Consider the following 18,816-nt stretch of genomic DNA (forward strand, 5'->3'; position numbering starts at 1 on the left):
AATCATTCCATTATAAAATTAATTCAAATCAAATTGATGGCAACCATTGGGCTAGAGAAGGGGCTAGGTTCAGTCCCCAGCATCTCTGGGTGGGGATGGGCGAGACTCCTGCCTGAAACCTTGGACAGCTTTGCAATCCTTCCTGGCCAGGCATGAACGTATGGCCCTGCCTGCTATAATTTTCAGAGCGCGGAATGGAGGGGACTGCTTATGAACAACATTGCATTTTACAGGAAACTAATTCTCAACAACCATATAAAGCAAGTCATTACTCTGAGCTAGATCTCACTCCACTCACCATGCAAATTTATTCCCAGGCCAGCCCGATAAATGCATATAGCCAAAGCACACTCCTTTTCACTGCTCATGGTACAGTATGCTTTCGACAAGGGTTACACAGAACCCAAAACAGATTTTGACAGATTGCAAGGATCCTGAGGATTCGCAAAACAGCTGGCTGCTTCCAAATGGGGTTACACTCTGCTTGTGGGGACTTCAGGGTTTTATTCGTTTTAGTGTCAGGAGCGTTCACATCCCACTGCCCTCTGCAAGCGTCCTACTTCAAACAGCAAGCTGGAGTGCCCGCCTACAAGCAAAGGCACTCAAAAGAAGGCTGAGGTACTTACTTCTAAGGACCTTTGCTACACGTGCAGCACTGTTTGGAATCAGGTTTTACCAAGAGGGAATTTAACTGTCCTCTAGGAGTCAGAGTAGCAGCAGCAGCTAGGCCAAAAGTCAAAAGGATGACATATTATATATGCAGGACTACAAAAGGGCATATGGATACTATGAAGGCAGGCAGAGAAATCAACAAAAAGCAAGTAAAGCACAGCTATAGCGTTGGGAAAGGGATCTGCTGACATCTCTGACTGAGGCTCTGATGAAATGAATATAGTAATCAATGCCCAATATCCAAAAAGCCAACTGTGCCAGACTTCCCTTAAGATTGCAAAACATAGACCAGCCTACTACTTTTTAAAAAGTTGAAGAAAGTGCTTCATGGTGTCCCAGCACTGAAAGGGGGATGGAGTGACATCTAGTCTGTTCCTCTGTGCAGGAAGTCCCAAGTTTAGCATCCCTGAAAGATGGCTGTCCAGCCTCTGCCTCAAGACTAGCAAGCAAGGGAGAGCCCACCACCCCACTAGGTAAATTTATCTCCTGTATGTCAAGCCAATTAGATCTGGTCCTTCTCTCTGAGGCAGCAGCAAATGTATTGCTGCCCTCTTCTATGATGCCTGTGCGTGAATTTGTTTCATGTGTGTAGATCAGTCCACACTGACCAACGCACAGTCTTTGAAGTAAGGCTCTGTTCCGATGGCATGAGTAGTCCTGGTGGATGAAAAAAGCTCAAGAGATCCAGCACTTAGCCGACACTCATGATGCACAGAGTTTCTTTAAAGCCACAAAGACCATCTATGGGCCAATAAAGCATGGGATATGCCCCCTCTGCTCAGGAGACGGTACCACACTTCTAAAAGATAAAGAAGCTATTGCACTGCGTTGGAAAGAGCATTACCAACATCTCCTTAACCGCAACTCCCCCGTAGCTGCTGAGGTCCTCTCTCAAATTCCACGAAACCAAGTTAGAGATCAGCTTGCCGTATCTCCAAATCTGGGAGAGCTGTGTACGGCTATTAACCAAATAAAAAACAACAAAGCTAGCAGACCTGATGGGATACCTGCCAAAATCTTCAAAGTGGGTGGAATTGAATTTAAACAACAACTTCACAAGCTCAATGAAAAAATCAGGGGGAAAGAAGAAATCCCAGCAGACTTTAGGGATGCCAAAATTATCAATCTCTTTTAAAAAGGTGACAGAACTGATTGCGGAAACTATTGAGGCATCTCTCTATTAGCTGCGGCTGGCAAAATTCTTGCAAGGATCTTAGCCAACTGTCTCTTAACAATATCAGAGGTGACCCTTCCTGAATCCCAAAATGGTTTTCAGCCTTCTAGGGGGATAGTGGACATGATTTTCACCACTTGACAGCTTCAAGAAAAATGCAGAGAGCAAAATCAACCCCTGTATATGGCGTTTATTGACCTGACTAAGGCTTTCAACACCAAAATTGTAATGCCCTGTGGACTGTCCTTCTGAAAATTGGCTGCCCAAATAAATTTGTAAACATCATTCGGCTCCTCCATGATAATATGACAGCAACAATCACAGATAACAATGGCTCTCAAAATGAACCATTCACAGTGGGATCAGGAGTTAAACAGGGTTGTGTTATTGCCCCAACTCTATTCATTGCTTTCATTGCCATGATCCTACACTTTGTCGAAGGGAAACTCCCCACCGGAATAGAAATCATGTATCGAACAGATGGAAAACTCTTCAATCTGCGCAGGCTGAAAGCAAAGAGTAAGGTTACCGTAACTTCTGTCATTGAGCTTCAGTATGCCGATGACAACGTAGTGTGTGCACGCTCAGAGGATGACCTCCAAACCATCCTAAATATCTTCGCAGAAGCTTATGAACAGCTTGGCCTATCACTCAACATCCAAAAAACCAAAGTGCTGCACCAACAAGTACAAAATAACCCCTCTGCAGCGCCACAAATCCAACTCCATGGTGTAACGTTGGAAAATGTTGATCACTTTTCCTACCTGGGCAGTTATCTTTCCACAAGGGCCGAAATTGATGCTGAAATCCAGCATCACCTGAGCTCTGCGAGTGCAGTTTTCTCCTGTTTGAAGTGCAGAGTGTTTGAGGACCGGGACATTCGCAGGGAAACCAAAATGCTTGTTTACAAATCTATTGTAATACCAACCTTCCTGTGTGCTTGTGAAACATGGACCACTTATAAATGCCATCTTCAACTAAAAGATTCCACCAACGGTATCTCCGAAAAAATTTACACATTACTTGGGAAGACAGGGGAACTAATACCAGTGTACTGGAAGAAGCAAAGATCACCAGTGTTGAAGCAATGATTCTTCAACATCACCTTCGTTGGACTGGTCATGTTGTGCCTGAACTTAAAAATGGGAAGCATAATGCTGGTGATCAACAAAAGAGGTTTAAAGACTGTCTCAAGGCAAACCTCAAAAAGGTAGTATAAACACCAACAATTGGGAAACACTGGCCTGCGAGTGCTCCAGTTGGAGAACAGCCTTTACCAAAGATGTCATGGACTTTGAAGACACTCAAATTCAGAACGCAAGGGAGAAAAGTGCTAAGAGGAAGGCACACTTGGCAAATCCACACCGTGATCAACTCCCGCCCGGAAACTAATGTCCCCAATGTGGAAAGACGTGTGGGTCCAGAATTGGCCTCCACTGTCACTTACAGACTCATTGTTAAAATCGTGTTTATGGAAAACAATCATACTTGACAATGAGTGATCGCCAAAGAAGCAGCAGCCCTCTTTTATGTGGCAGCCCTGAGTAACTGAAGAGATGTTTCATGTCTCATTCCCCTGCTCATCTCAGTTCCTTCATAGTGTGTTTTCCAGGCTCCTGGCCATCTTCACTGCCCTCATCTGAAGTTGCTCATTTGTCTTTCTCCCCCCCCCCTTTTTTTTAGAAATCATTTTTATTGGTTTTAGAAATACAAATAAACACAAACTAATAAAAGCATATCTATATAAAGAGATTCTCTGAATCTCAGGACTTCCCCCCATCCCCTCTGTGGGGTCTCATTTTAAACCTCTACAACTGCATATTCATCCATACTCCAATTTTTATATCAAACCATATTGTCCATAGTAATTTATACACTACACGTGAATCAAAATCTTGCTCGTTTCCATCTACTTACAGTGGTCTCCAAGGTAACTTATGAATTTTCCCCATTCTTTTATAAAGTTTTTATTCTCTTGGTTTCCAAGTTTTCCATCTCAGCTTTGCCACCTCGGCATAGTCCATCAACTTCTCTGGTAGGCGAAGTTGCTCATTTGTCTTTCATGCCTTGTCCATGAAGCCCAAAGCCAACACATGGAAGCAGGAGGCAGTACAACCCTGCTGGCCCTGCTCTCCGGTGCGTCAACCAGAAGCCGTGAAAAAGAGCACTTGACTGTGCAAGATTCCTGACCACATACGTAGAGCATCTGCAGCCAAGTCTGGGTAGGGGCTTTACTCAAAATTCCTGCCTACATGAAAATTTTGGCGGTGGAGTCAGAAGTGCAAATGATGTCAGGGGCTTGGCCCTCCTCCATGTGTTTACCATTCCAGAATGGAAGTAAAGTGCAAACTATAGCTTACACATCTGACTATAATGGCAAACTATGGTTTATTATAAATTGAGGGAGTATTTAAAGTACCCAAATGCTTGTTCGTGCAGTGTGAAACTACAAATTGGAATTGCATGTCAACAAAGTTAGTGTCCCCTTAAAAATGGTGGGCATTAAAAAAGGTAAAAGATGCGTCTCTGTGTACATGAGCAAAAATAATGATTACAGTGGTACCTCTGGTTGCGAACAGGATCTGTTCTGGAGGCCCGTTCGCAACATGAAAAGAGCGCAACCTGAAGCACCGGATCTGCACAGGTGTGCGGTGCAATTTGGCACTTGTGCGCATGCGCGAAGTGCGATTTAGTGCTTGTGTGCATGCGCGAGCGGCGAAACCCAGAAGTAACCCTTTCCGGTACTTCCGGGTCGCTGCGGGACATAACCTGAAAGAACGTAACATGAAGCAAACGTAACATGAGGTATGACTGTACCTGAAAGTGCCTCTGCAACAGTGGAGCCTGTCGTCTGATAATTACCAGCGTGCCTGTGTAACCCATGCCCAATGGACTCTTTTAAGTGGGCTTGCTTTGAGTAATGGAAGAGTTATTTTCAATGTAACTTGTCCTTTTAAACAGCTTTATGCAAAGCAGAGAATAAAAACAGGCTTAAAATAGAAAAACAGAACCCTGGTTTTTAATTTATATAAAATACAACATGCATAATATATTACAGTTTCAGCTTCTGGGCAGAGAGTTCTCGTTTCTTAGGTTTCTTCTGGATTTTCTTTGCATCCTTAATTTGCATTTTTACTTGATCTTGCAGCTGAGAAAAGAAGGCTTGGGAGGACTTCAAAGCCTTGTCTTTGCCATCATCCTGTAGCAGAGCAACATTTATTTCAGAACAAATGGAAACATGCACATGTAAAGTAAAATAATGCCCCACAGTTTCAGCCAATTAATTGTTCCAGCAGAATGCATAATAGAAAGACCCCATTTGTATTCCGATTGATAACTAAATGGCAAACAGCAGCTGTTATGTTATGCAATACCCTTTTTCTGGCAGCATAATAAATCCAGAAAGCGGAAGGGAGGCTTGGCGTTATCTACACTCTCATGCTTAATGCATGTTAATGAGAGATAAGCATGCAGCACTAGGAAAGCATCCCTTTATAATCGAGGACTAAGAGCAATGGGAGCCCCAGTGGAATTTTAAACATTATTCCTTCAAGTCACTCCACCATAATCACTCTATCCTTTAAAAAGGGTCTTATGTTTCACCAACAAAGCATAGCAGAAGGTAGGTTTGTTTGCCATAATATACTTCATTTAAACAATGCCCAAGTTGTTTTGCGGTTCCACTGGGCTGAAGGTGCAGAGAATTATCAGAAATCCATCTCAGATATCATATTCAGAATACTATTATGCTTGTAACAGAAACACACCAGCCCCCAGATGAGTGAAGGACCTGCCTTCTCTGGCATCGGCTTGCTTGCCTGCCTGGGTCCTGCTCCACCACTTTTCATCACCTCAGCACCACCACCCCAGAGCCTCATTACCCGACCTCCAGTTTGCCCATGATGCTGTTTTTCAGGATTTTTTTAATTAAAAAAAAAAGGCTGCTGAGGTGTGTGTGTGTGTGTGTGTGTGTGTGTGTGTATAGAGAATCAAGGGTGGATTTTTGTGTGACAGGATTGTCAGCTCAGTTTTGGTACTGAAAACAAATACCTGACCTGGGCTAAGCACGTGCTCAGAGGCACTCTGTTTCTTAACTATTCCACCCCTACCCCATCCTCAAGCACTATTTATTTTACACCTGGCTCCGTTGGGTGGATCTCAGCATTTCTAGCAAAAACAAACAACAAACTTGATCCTGCAAACCAAATATGCCTAATAAGCAAGTTGTAGTACATCAGCCTTTGCTCCCCCACCCCAGTTCCCTGCAGATGTTTTGTACGCTTGAAGTCCAAAACATCTGAAGGGAACCAGGATAGCCTAGGCAAACACACACACACACACACACACACACACACACACCCCAAGTTCAGGAGCAGAACACACAAAGGCCTTGGACTAAAGTCTGCTTCTCTAGAAAGAAGAATAGATTGATTTATCCAGTCGTTTATTTAGTAACCTTACCTTGAGCAAGGAGGTTCTACCTTCCTTGGTTAGCTTCTTCAGTTTCTCAGCCGAAGCCTTCTTGCTCAGTCTAGCCCCTGGCACCAAATTCTTCTCCAGGAGTTTTTGCCGCTTCTCCCTCTCCTTCAGCTTCAGGCGTTTAACAAGCTTCTTTTTCCTCCGTTCCCTTTTTTTGTCAGTGGGGTTTTTTTCAGCATTTGTTTTCACATCCCCACCTTTGTTCTTCTCCTAAAAATAAGAACAGACTGAGAGTGGGATCCAAAAGCAACATAGAAAACTCTCTTTCACACAAATATACAAAATCAAAGTACCAGCTATCGGGCTGCAGCTTTCCCCAAGCTGGCACCCCACTCCACAATTCTCTGGCCTGCAACTCCCCCCAGGCCCTGACTTAGGTCTTCAGCAGCTCAGCAGCTCACTCTTTCTGCCTATGAATATTAGGTGGTTGAGTACACACCAGGGCTTTTTTCACCACTGCAGTCAAATTTTGGTACTCTGTCCCCAGTATGCTTCCCTGGCCCCTCCCTCCTAACTCTTTACCCTTTCTCCAGCCTTGTAAATAAGCCCACAACATTTACTAGCCTGCTGATGGACGGAATGAAAATGCAGGCAGTTTACCCAGAAGTCAGTCTCACTGTATTCAGGGGACTAATGCCTGGGTGGCAATGGTTAAGTCACCAGCAGCCAAGTTGGCACCAGCTCCACCACAGCCAGGCAAAACACTACAGGAAAGGGACAAAAGGGGGAACTAGGCAGCTAGCCTCATGCAGGTGGCCAACAGAAGCAGTTCCTTCTCATCTGTGCACAATTTGTTGCCTACAGCTACCGTGAAAATGCTTAAAAACAAGATTGCCCTTGTCTTCCAGAGGGACTTGAGGTGTGGGTGCATTTTTTTATTATGTTCCTGCTCTGGCTCCACTGTTGCGATTATGTTCATTGCATTTGATAAAAATGTGTAAGTTAGCTTTTTATCCGCTGCTTTGGACACTCAGGTAAGGTGAAAAAAACAGGTCACAAGTGTCTAATATTAATAATAAACATTAAGATTCTGTTGAAAGAGCACGAGAGGGGGAAAGCACCAGATTTTGAGAAAAACCTACATAAACGAAGCCAAATCAAACTGCATTTGTTTCCTCCGATTTCAGAGACCCTGGAATGAAACTGGGTTCCCAAGAATGGAGTGTACTTTGCTGCCCAGCAAATGATGGGCCAAGTGGAAAGCTACTGGGAGCTGTGAATTAGTGCCTTACCTTGATCTCTTCCGGTGCAAGGAGGGCAGCATCACTAACACTCACTGGTGCAACTTCTTCCATGGTTATTGCTGGGAGATTGGATACAATTTTAACCTCTGGGACAGGCTAAGGGAAATAAAAAAGGCTATGCATGTTAGATAACAGCGTTAAATGACTTCTACTGCAATCTTACACACACTTACCTGGGCGTAGACAAACCCTAACCCTAAAAGCCTGGTCTTGAATTCCATTAATCCAGGGAGGGGGAAGTTGTGGCTTTGTTGGTGAATTACAATTCCCAACATCCCTGAGCATTGGCCATGTTGTTGGAGGATGAGGGAGTCAAAAAACATTTGCAAGGCAAGAGGCTCCATATCCCAGAGTTAAGAAGTGATTCCGTTCCACTTAGGTCAATGGGGCTATACGGATTTGACAAGGCTCCCTAGACTTCATAATGGGTATAGTGGTTAGAAGACTGGACTAGGGCCTGGGGACCTGGATTCAAATCCCCACTCAGCCATGAAATTCACTGGGTCAGCCATTGGCTCTTAGCCTAACCTAACCTTAATAGGTTGGGTAATTTCTTACAGCGACCATCCAGGAAGGCAGCGGGCATAACACCAAGTCTTAATTTTGTAAAAGTAACTATACACAAAGCCAAAATAATTAACTCCAAATAGTTCACTTTCTAACCAATCAAAGACTTGCTCATACACAAAGAGGTTTACCCACAATTTAGACATTGACTGGGTTGCAATCAGCTTTCTAGCAAGTTTTCTAGCAAGTGTATGTAAAGCAGTAACTTGCTTTTGAGAAGTTATAGGTAATCCCATAACCTATGGAAATTAGATGTGAAGATGGCAGAGTTAGCATTCTGTTACAGAGGTTTAAGAGCCAAACTTGTATTCCAGCCTGGACAGAAAGACAGGGACATGTGCAGCAGAAATACAAACAGGCATGGCCAGGAATATCTTTTTTTATTTGTTACAGCTTCTCTGTTGCTGTTACTATGTTATTAGAACAAAACAGGGAGAGAGTGAACCATGTAGGCCACTTGAGATACTTGCAGGAAAGAGGATGTACACTTAGTAACAAGGGAAAATATCTGGACCATCCAGCTAGCGCAGAAAAACAGCTTTCAACCCTTTTCTACAAAGATCGTTTCTTATGCACAATCCTGCAAACAAAGTTGCATTACCATACTTACTGGTTTAGGTGTGAAGTGGAAATTAGAAAGGGCATCGAGTCTAAGGAAGAGCGAGTCCATCATTTTCTGTATTTCTGCATGCTCAGGTTTTTCTTCCTCTTCCGTTTTTTTCTGGATTAAGAGCAATGTGGGATTAGACAAGAGCAACTTCCAAGCAAGATTTTTCATTCAAAAGAAAGCAAATGCTACCTTTGGCCTTTTAGAGGCCAGGAAAGGGGAAGTTTATTTATTTACTTTTAAATGCACCCCCTTTTCTGGGTCCCTAAGAGTTACCAATTTATAGGCTCACTCGCCCTTGGCTAAACCCAGATGCTATGGGCTTTCTTCACAAAATACACAAGGTCAAAAAAAAATCCCCCCAACCATTCCTAATTGCCAAATGGTGAGTTTTTCAAGTCCTGATTTATATTTCAGATATTACAAGTTTCATCTGCATAATTCAGCTGCAAAGGAAACAAGAGACTATTTCAAATGGAATCAGCATTGAAGGGGAGGAAGGAGAAAATACAAAATGACTTGCACTTCCCCTCCCTCTGCTTATTTCTCAGGACCAAAATGGCTCCCTGGCAGCATCGTGCAGGGCCTAAATGATGCACTGTGGTGCAGGATCTTTCAACAACGGGATTGCCATGGAATGTGAATTACAGAAAATTTCTAAAGCCCATTTTTAAAAAAAATAAAAGAAACAAACAATTGATTTAGAAAGGCTTGGAAGAGTAGAGTTGCAGTTATGAGTTGAGAAGTTGAGAAGGAAGCCACATGCAAATTCACTCTAGAGCAACTCTCCTCCTCCTCCTCATCTTCCCTGACTCCTGGCCACGCTAGCTGGGACTGATGGGAACTGATGTCCCACAACACCTGGAGGATATCATGTTCCCCATTTCTGTCCTAAAAGCTTCTGCTCCTTTCAGGTCTGAGAAAACAAGGCTGAAGCTCTCAAGTGCCACAAAATGCAAACCATGTCAAGGGAAGCTCATTACTTCTACATCTGCCCACTGCCACAGATAACGTTGGGCCCTCAAGCACCCTTAACAACCAATACAACCTCCCTCAAAAGGCACCTGATTAAGTTTCAAATATTCTTGCTCATAAATTTCTGCAAGACTCAGCTTGCTTTTCTCGTGATCTAGAGTCAACCGCTTCTTATATTCATAGGGATCTTCTTTCGGTTTTTCTTTACGAACGACATCGTCCCAAGCCTAAAACAAAGGTTTTTTTTAAAAAAACAACAACAACACCACAGCCATATTAAAAACAATGCAGAACCATGAGCAGCTTTTTCTGTAGGTAACAAGGAATTTAGCCATTCACATTCATTTGCCTTAACATTTCTATTCTGTCTTTTGTTTTAGAGAAGGGTAGTCAATGAGATTGCATTCTGCTTAAGACAGTTGCAAATCTACACATCACAGAATACTAAATCTTACATGGATGGCTCTTTAAGGAAAAATGTTTTAAGTTTTTGATGGCAGTCCTGAAGCAATGACTGGCTTCCCTGGGGAGGAGATTTCATAAAATGGGAGCCACAGTAGTGAAGACTCTGCACCCCATTATGTGACAGAAGGCTTTTTTGTGTGGCAACCTCTTAAACTGCAGAATTCCCTTCCCACAGAGCTGACTCTGAAACCTTCATTATGTAGCTTTCATCATATACTGAAGAGATGCCTCTTCAGTCTAATTGATAACAATATAATAAGCAGATGGCAGACTACAGATATTCAATAGTAAGGGAGACAATAAGGAACTCCCAAGCATTTATCAGACCCTTTGAGAAGTGGGGGATACAGAAAGGGCATTGTTTAAAGCTTAAGCAACATTAGCTGTGTTCTTGTTCTTTTTCAATGTACGTTTTCAATGCAAATGTAAAATCTGCTGGGTTCTCTTTCCCATTCTCCCTCCAATAGCAACAAAGACATGAAAACAAATCTATTAACCTGATCTTTTATCCTTCTCTTGATAATCTCTTCAAGCTCCAGAGTTGTTTCTTCTGTGATCACAGGAGCTAAGAATACAAAAGCAGCAAACTCAGGATTTTTTTTAATGAAATGCATTTGTAAATAACCTTATGGGTTAAGAGCAGGCTTCTCTCTCTATTGCCAGCTGCCACTTGAAAAGACATGTAACCATTATCACTTCAGCAGCAGCAGCACCCAAACCTAAGGGTCATAATGAACTGGGTGCACACAGGTACAGCTGTTTGAGGGCAGCAGTGTAACCTGAGATGATCCTGGCTGCAAATGCAGATGAGCTCCTGGGACAGACTAGGATCAGTCTCTGCTTGAGACTGGGAGACATACACAATTAATGTCCCCCTTAGCCATGGCCTGACCGATTCTAGGAAGTCTGCATCATGCTAAGAACCATGGATGGAAAGCAGAGGGTCTGGGAAGAGGTTGCCCACCTTAGAAGGTTGATTTCATAATTTGCAGCTATTAAAGGTACAAAATTACAGTATCTCTACATAAAACATAAGCCTGGAGGCTTATAAAAATTCCAGGAAGAGGAAAAAGACAAAGGTCTGGCCCCCGTGCTACAGCTATATAAAAGGTTACCAGAATCTGCATGACTGCAGAAGGAAATGGCACAGCTGCCACACAGAAGTGTCGGTGCCTCTACATCAGTGACTTCTCCTGGCCCAGAGCTCATAGGCACCCCCAACATAGTTCCCAGCTCTTCATGCAGGGGGTCACCTGCTGCTGCAAGCCCTGCCCTATAAGGAACATTTAAGTGAAAGCGCTGCTATAAAGTGCAATGTTTACCCATTTTGACTGCATGGTCAAAAATAACCATTTCCTCCAGAAGGCTGTTCTCAGGCCGCTTTTGTCCCGTCACTTCACCTCTCAGCTGCCAAGGCTTCTCCATCAGCAGTTCCTTTTCTAGCGATTTAATTTTTTCGCTCATCTGCAAAAAAAAAAAAAGTTCTTAAGACACTTCGTCTCCCATGGCTTCAATCCCACTTTATTTCCCCTGGCTTCAATCTTACATGTTTACTTAAGGACATTCGCAGAAGGACAGCTGATATCCCCTTCTCCCACTGCAGCCACCTGTGACCTTCCCCCCACCCTCTCACTTGAAAACGACTCGAGAGAGAGCCTAGGGAACCTCCTAAAAATGTCAAATTGAGGGGTGGGGGCTGCTGTTGGAAGGAGGAAAAGAAGAGAAACTTCCATTCTGTGAACTTCCTTATCTTAGGCTCCAAGATCAATTTTGGGTGATGCCACCCCCCTTTCCCCATCAGTCTCCTACACCCCATCCCCCAATGTTCAGGAGCCCCAATCCTACAAAAAGCTTTTTAGGATGCATGGGGTCTGCCAGAGGCAAGGGAAACATGAAACTTTCCTTCTGTAAACCTCCTTAAGTTAACTTATCTTAGGATCCCAAACACTGCCTTATTCTCTTTTCTGTTTTTTCATGCTTGAAGTTCTTATTTTTTGCTATAAACATGCTAGTTTCAGATGGCATGAGATAAACACATTTGGTTTGGTGGGATGCAACAGAAAGTTTACCTTTTCCTGTCTTTTCTCAAAGGACGACTTTGTTTCAGCGGAACTATTTCTCTTTGCCTGGAACATATCTATCTCCTCTTCTATGTCGCTGTCATTTGGCAAGCTGAACGTCACTCTTTTAGAAGGTTCTTTGCTTTTTTCATTCCCTCCTTTCTGTTTGATTTCATCCATTTCCTCAGCTCTGTAGTTAAACAGCATTACATGAAAAAGAGACCTTTAAAGGACTTTCATTAAGCTTTTGATTCATTCATAAACACATGAGCCTGCTGGAACACCACACGCCTGGACACGCCTGCAAACTGGAAAACCTGTCATGGACACTACACACACACACACACACACACACACACAAACACACACACACAGAGAGAGAAAGAGAGAGAGAGAGAGAGAGAGAGAGAGAGAGAGAGAGAGAGAGAGAGAGAGAAGCCTATTCTGCTGGCTATAAGAGAAGGCTTATTTCAAACCTAATTTGGGGATCAGAGTGAGGAAAGAAGAGCCATGTGGGAACCAGGGAAGGCCTTAATGAGTACGTCTCCAGACACCATGTTGATGACCCTTTTACTATTCATACATGACTCTGCAAGCAGTATAGCTCTCCAGATAGGAAAGATGCTATTGTATTGACAACACAACAATATTTATCTCCTCACAGATTACCTCTTCTCCCCAAAAAACTTTGGGATGCAATTCTATGCACACTTACCAGAGAGAAAACCACACTGAGTACAAAGAAACTAACATCTGAGTAAACATGAACTGGTCATTTCATTTTATCATCCACTTAGCACTGCCCTCAAAATATAAGCCACATACTCATCATCTATGTCGCCTTCTTCCTCTTCTTCCTTTCCCTCAATCTGGTCACTGTCACTATCCTTGTGTTCACTTGTGAAGTCTTCATAATCACCCACAGGATCAAAGTAGTCCTGATATTTAAGATCACGAGCACTTTTGATGATCTGCTGGGAAGAAGAAGAGAGAAACCAGCAAGAGGTTACAAAGAGGCTCCTGAAGTTTCAACGTAACATTTGAACAAGATAAATGAGTAAAGGGGCTATATTAAATAGGCTTATTAAATAAACTGGATAGTTTACAGTTTTTTCCTGAAGAAGCATGAACCAAAGTCTTAAAATACTTTATTAACAATCAATTCTATTTTCAGGACCTGCAAGCATGGATGTGGCCAAAGTGACCCATGTGATTTAATGTTAAAAAGTACTTTGAGAATATTTTTCAACATGTTCTCATGCATCGCTTTTCTTCCTACTCTGCTTTCAGATGCCTCAGGGATTCAGATACACCTTTGCTCCAGCTAGATCAATGAAAAGTTCAGCTGCCATTTTGCTGTTCTCCATTTAGTCCATTCTTAGTGGCAGTCAATGCAAATTGTGAGTCCCTTTTCCAATTAACGAACACAATGCAAATAGTTAGCCTGTTATTTACCGACAGTTACAGGCAGCATGTGAGAAGGTAACTTTTCAAAAATACAAGATGGGAAGTTCTCTGATATATGGACTCCTTATACAGATCTATTACTTGAACGTTGAGCAATGGGTTGATCTGAACCACCAGCTCCCTCACTACTTCCCTGCTCTTACCCCTTACTTGTACACATGGAGCATGTCGTCTTGATTTATTATGATTTTGTTTGTATTGTTATTATGATTTTGTTTGTAATGTTCAACTGCATTTGTTTCCACAAAATGCTATTAATAAAAAGGACAGTTGCATTATGAAGTCATTACTAAACCCTCTGAGTGTTTAGCTTTTAACATATGATGTTTTACACCTTTTTATGCAGTTACCTTCGTTTTGGAGTCTCCAAATTCCTCTTCATCCTCACTCTCATCATCTTCAGAAAAAATGTCCTCAAAGTAATTTATTCCTTCTTCTTCTTCTTCATCACCCTTCTCTCCGATTTGTCTTTTCTCTACTGCATCCAAACAAGCCTCCATCTCAGCCAGTTTGAAAAATCTGTCATCCACTATGGACTTTTCTCCTGTTTTTTTCACAGTGCTCTTTGATGTTCGGGTTTGCTGCTCCAACTTATCAATGTCAAAGTCCATATTGGAATCATCGTCACTAAATGCATCGTCTTCCATGGCCCCAAGCCAATTTCTCTTTCCTTCAAGTTCACTTTCCTCTTCAAGATGATCGCTGTTGAAATCTGCCTCTACTTCCATCTGGTCCTCATTACCCGCCTGATCCTCATTGTCTTCTGAGACAGACCCATCCTTGTCTGAAGCTGGAAGAAGGCATAGATCCTCCTCTCCCTCCACATCTCTAGCAACAGCTCTCTTGAAGTAGCCTAAAACTGCATTATTCTGGAGTTCTAGCTGTTGCCAAATCTGCTCTTCATCAAAGTTCTCTATCACCAGTTCCTTTAAAGGACTTCCAGAAATAACATCAGCTCCAAGCATTTTGTGGAAATCGTATAATGTTTTTGTTAGAGAGATGAAGTCATCTGCAAGTCCATCCTGAATGCTGGAGTCAAAACAAATTGTAAGACATCGTACATTTTAAAAGTCATAAAGTTTTGGTCTTTGTCAGATCAAGACGCAGAAACAGGAAAAGTATGTGAATATACAGGCATATCTCAGCGATATTGCAGGTTCAGTTCCGGACCACCACAAAAAAACAAATATCACAATAAAGCAAGTCACACAAATTTACACTATATTATAGTCTATTAAGCCAGGTCCCCATGGCTGCAGGGGTGGGAGGGGGAAAACCTGGCCCCAGCCCTAGCCAGCTCCACTCCTGTGGCCAGAAGGGGAGCAGCAGCAGGGGAGTGGGAGGCTGGACTGCATGCAGCTGCACCCATGTCCTCATAAGGAGCAATATCTGTGGAATAAAATTAGGTATGCTTATATACACCATTACTGCTGGTACAGAATGCACGCAAGTTGGCCATGCAACATCAGTTCTGAACAAACTGCAGTTTGCTAATACACTAACAATACTCAAGGTTTTGAGGTTAATGCAGAAAGCCTTCAATGACATGGGTCCCCAAAACTCAAAGGAGAACTTCTCTCTATATCTCACACACCGTGCTTTGAGATCTGCTGAAGAAGCCCTTCTAAATGGTCCCTCTGACAGGCCCTGTCCCTTGTCCGCCTTCCTAGTGGTGACACCCTACCTGTGGAAACCCCCCTGGCTACAGTAACTGAGGGTATTCTTCCAAGATCCATAGCAAAGTTACCTGGACTGCTGTTTGATGCTTAAAAACATTCTCTCTCCTCCTCCTCCTCCTCCTCTCTCTGTATACACATATAACACTGTGTGTGTGTGTGTGTGTGTGTACAGTGCCAGATTTAAGGTGAAGTGGCTGGTTCCAACGTAAAGGTTGGCCCCTCCAAGCCAAGGGGGTGCAAAATAACAATAATAATAAAACCCATATTTATGGGTACCTACTGAGATCCATTTTAAAACAACTGTACCAAAATGAATTATGATTCTGTTGTGAAAATAAGAAATATTTTTGGGAGGGCACCAAATTTTGTCTTCACTGAGGGCACCCTATTATCCCAGTCTGCCCCTGATGTGAAGTGGGTGGCTCTTAAGTCGTTGCTGGACTCTCCTGCCCCAGACAGCAGTGCCAACAGTCTGGGATGGAGGGAACTGTAGCCCAGCAACGACCTACAGCCTGGACGACCACAGGCTCCCCCCGCCTGGAATGACCCCCCCCCCATAATGCCTGCAACCCCCCGCGCCAAGGGGGAGGGCGACATCCCGCGCCAGGCGTCCTCGAGAGGAAGCCTCCCTGCGGCGCCCGGGGCCAGCATGGCGGGGGTGGGCTAGATGCCCCTCGGAGGTCCCTTCGCTGGGGACCCAAGTTTGAGAAACACTGGAAGATGATGGTTTCCTACAGTCCTCAGTCAAAAGAGCCCTTCCAACTCTACGATTCTCGGTTTCCATGAAACCAACTAACTCGGCTCCAAGGACCTCAGTGGGGCCGACTCTGGCCGGGTTTCACTCGCCCGCGTGCTTCGGGACGCTGAAGACACGCGTTCTTCTTTTTCAAAAATGGCCCTTTACCTGAGGAACCGCTCGGGGTGGGCCGTGGCGGCGCCCAGCCTCTCCAAGCAGGCGCCCAGCCTTCCGCCCGCAGCCAGCGCCGCGCCCGCCATGTCCTCCTCGTCCTCTTCGCCGCCTCCGCTGCGCCGCCGGCCCGGCCGCGTCCCTCAGCCCGCCGAGGAAGGTTCCGCCTCTCGGTCGAGCGCCGAAGGTTCCGCGTGCGGGGAAGGCGAAGGAGGCGGCCCGGGCGGCGCGGGGGCTGAGCTCCTCCTTCCTCGGGGGCCGGGAGACGAAGAGCGAGCGAGCGAGCGAGCTCGGGGCGGAGGAGGCGCCGCGGCCTCTCCTCGCGGGCCAGGCTGCAGCGCCGCCGGGAACACGCGCAGAGACACCATTGATTTCATAAACCCCCCGCGCCTCTTGATTGCTACGCGGTTTAAAAAGAGAATAAAACAATAAAATGATCGGTTTAAAAACAACAAGAGAAGACAAGTCTGAATCATGGGACGCCTAAAGCATGCGGAAAGGGGCCCCAGAGGACAAGTAGTCCAGCCCCAGAAATGCCCGATTCTCCACGCGATCCTGCGCGCCAGGTGGCCTTCTGCGAGGGACGGGAAACAGATGGCAACATAAATCCTCTTAGCACTCTAAGGCCTTTTAAATGTGTTTGTGGAAGGGGGAGTTGTGGGTTTGATTTCTGGTTCTTATTCTGTCTTTTGTGTTTTGTATTTTTATGCTGTGAAATAAAATTAAAACTTAACTGTTTCTCTATAGATAGATATATACACACACCCCTTTCCTCCATGGAGCTCGAGGTGGTGTGCATAACCCCCACTTTATCCCCACAAACAACCCAACGAGCCACACTGCTCTTTGCATGCCTACTCAGGAGTAAGCTCCATTGATTTCAAGCAGGACTTGCTCCCAGTTAAGTGTGCATAGGATTCCTGCATTGCAGAGGGTTGGACTAGATGACCCTTGGGATCCCTCCCAACTCTACATTCTGAGCTAATGCATCCCAGGGGTGGGGAGCGGGGACAGGGTGCCCTCCAGATGGTGATGGACCGCATCTTCCAATATGACCGTTGGACATGCTGGCTGGGGCTCTTGGTGGCTAGACTCCAACGGGATCCGGAAGACGACTAGTTTTAAATTCCTGGTGCATGCAGAGCATGCAGGCCAAGCATCATTTTATGCCACTCTATCATGTCTCCTGGGACGGGGGTGGTGCTGTGGTGTAAACCTCTGAGCTTTGGGCTTGCTGATCAGAAGGTCGGTGGTTCGAATCGCAGTGATGGGGTGAGCTCCTGGTCGGTCCCTGCTCCTGCCAACCTAGCAGTTTGAAAGCACGCCAAAATGCGAGTAGGTCAATAGGTACCGCTCTGGCGGGAAGGTAAACGGCGTTTCCATGCACTGCTCTGGTTCGCCAGAAGCGGCTTAGTCACGCTGGCCACATGACCCAGAAAAACTGTCTGTGGACAAACGTTGGCTCCCTCAGCCAGTAAAGCGAGATGAGCGCCGCAACCCGAGTTGTTCACGACTGGACTTAACTGTCAGGGGTCCTTTACCTTTATCATGTCTCCTGCTAGGAGTTGTTTCTTTTTGCTTTGTTTTATCAGTTAAAAAAACTCAGTGTGGCATGAGCAATTTATTATTCTGAAAGTGTGACCCAGAGAAAATAGTTTGAGAACCACTGATCTATATGATGGCCGGAGACTTGGTTTCTGCTGCCCCTCCTGACTTTCTGCAGCCTTCAACGTGCTCCAGAGAACTGGGGGCACACACCCCCAGCAGTATAGCCTGGGGGCTTAATAACAGTTGAGGAGGGCAACATGTACAGTGGGAAGCATCTTGCCTTTAAGGTGCCCCATGGGTCTCTTAGTGTGCTTGCAGCAACAGACTAACATGACTATCCTTCTGCAGCTTAATATTAAGGCCACAGGTGATCCTGGGTCTTTAGTCCCAAGCATCTGGTATTCAGAGGTAGACTGCACCTGCAGATAGAGACTTACTCTCTGTTTGGTAATGCACCAAAGTACATATATTTAAATAATAATAATAATAATAATAATAATAATAATAATAATAATAATAATAATTTATTATTTATACCCCGCCCATCTGGCAGGGTTTCCCCAACCACTCTGGGCTAAACAGGACTGCCTTCGATGTCTTGTAAAAGTCAGATAGTTGTTTATTTCCTTGACATCTGACGGGAGGGTGTTCCACGGGGCGGGTGCCACTACCGAGAAGGCCCTCTGCCTGATTCCCTGTAACTTTGCTTCTCACAGTGAGGGAACCACCAGAAGGCCCGTGGAGCTGGACCTCCGTGTCTGGGCTGGACAATAGGTGTGGAGACGCTCCTTCAGGTATACTGGGCCAAGGCCATTTAGGACTTTAAAGTTCAGCATCAACACTTTGAATTGTGCTCGGAAATGTCCTGGGAGCCAACATAGATCTTTCAGGACCGGTGTTATGTGGTCCCGGTGGCCGCTCCCAGTCACCAATCTAGCTGCTGCATTCTGGATTTCTACGGTTTATTTGTAT

The 18,816-nt window shown here is 44.6% G+C and overlaps 1 protein-coding gene across 3 annotated transcripts; it reads right to left on the reverse strand.

Annotated features, from left to right (window-relative positions):
- Positions 1-4,837: 4,837 nt before the first annotated feature.
- Positions 4,838-16,419, reverse strand: MPHOSPH10 (M-phase phosphoprotein 10). Of its 3 annotated transcripts, none has more exons than XM_081888949.1 (11): positions 16,294-16,419; positions 14,061-14,739; positions 13,069-13,217; positions 12,253-12,433; positions 11,506-11,647; positions 10,681-10,748; positions 9,808-9,945; positions 8,747-8,857; positions 7,558-7,665; positions 6,308-6,535; positions 4,838-5,045 (listed from the first exon to the last, which is right to left on the reverse strand). In XM_081888949.1, the coding sequence occupies exons 1-11, from the start codon at positions 16,383-16,385 to the stop codon at positions 4,899-4,901; spliced, it is 2,043 nt and encodes a 680-aa protein (XP_081745075.1). In that variant the 5' UTR covers positions 16,386-16,419; the 3' UTR covers positions 4,838-4,898. The 3 variants fall into 3 exon arrangements, with proteins under 3 accessions (XP_081745075.1, XP_081745076.1, XP_081745077.1); XM_081888950.1 differs by having other exon boundaries at positions 13,069-13,214; positions 16,294-16,418; XM_081888951.1 differs by lacking the exon at positions 16,294-16,419 and adding an exon at positions 15,458-15,501.
- Between the last annotated feature and the right edge of the window lie 2,397 nt (positions 16,420-18,816).

Source organism: Podarcis melisellensis (assembly GCF_964234715.1).
Source record: "Podarcis melisellensis genome assembly, chromosome: 14".
Classification (NCBI taxonomy): Eukaryota; Metazoa; Chordata; class Lepidosauria; order Squamata; family Lacertidae; genus Podarcis; species Podarcis melisellensis.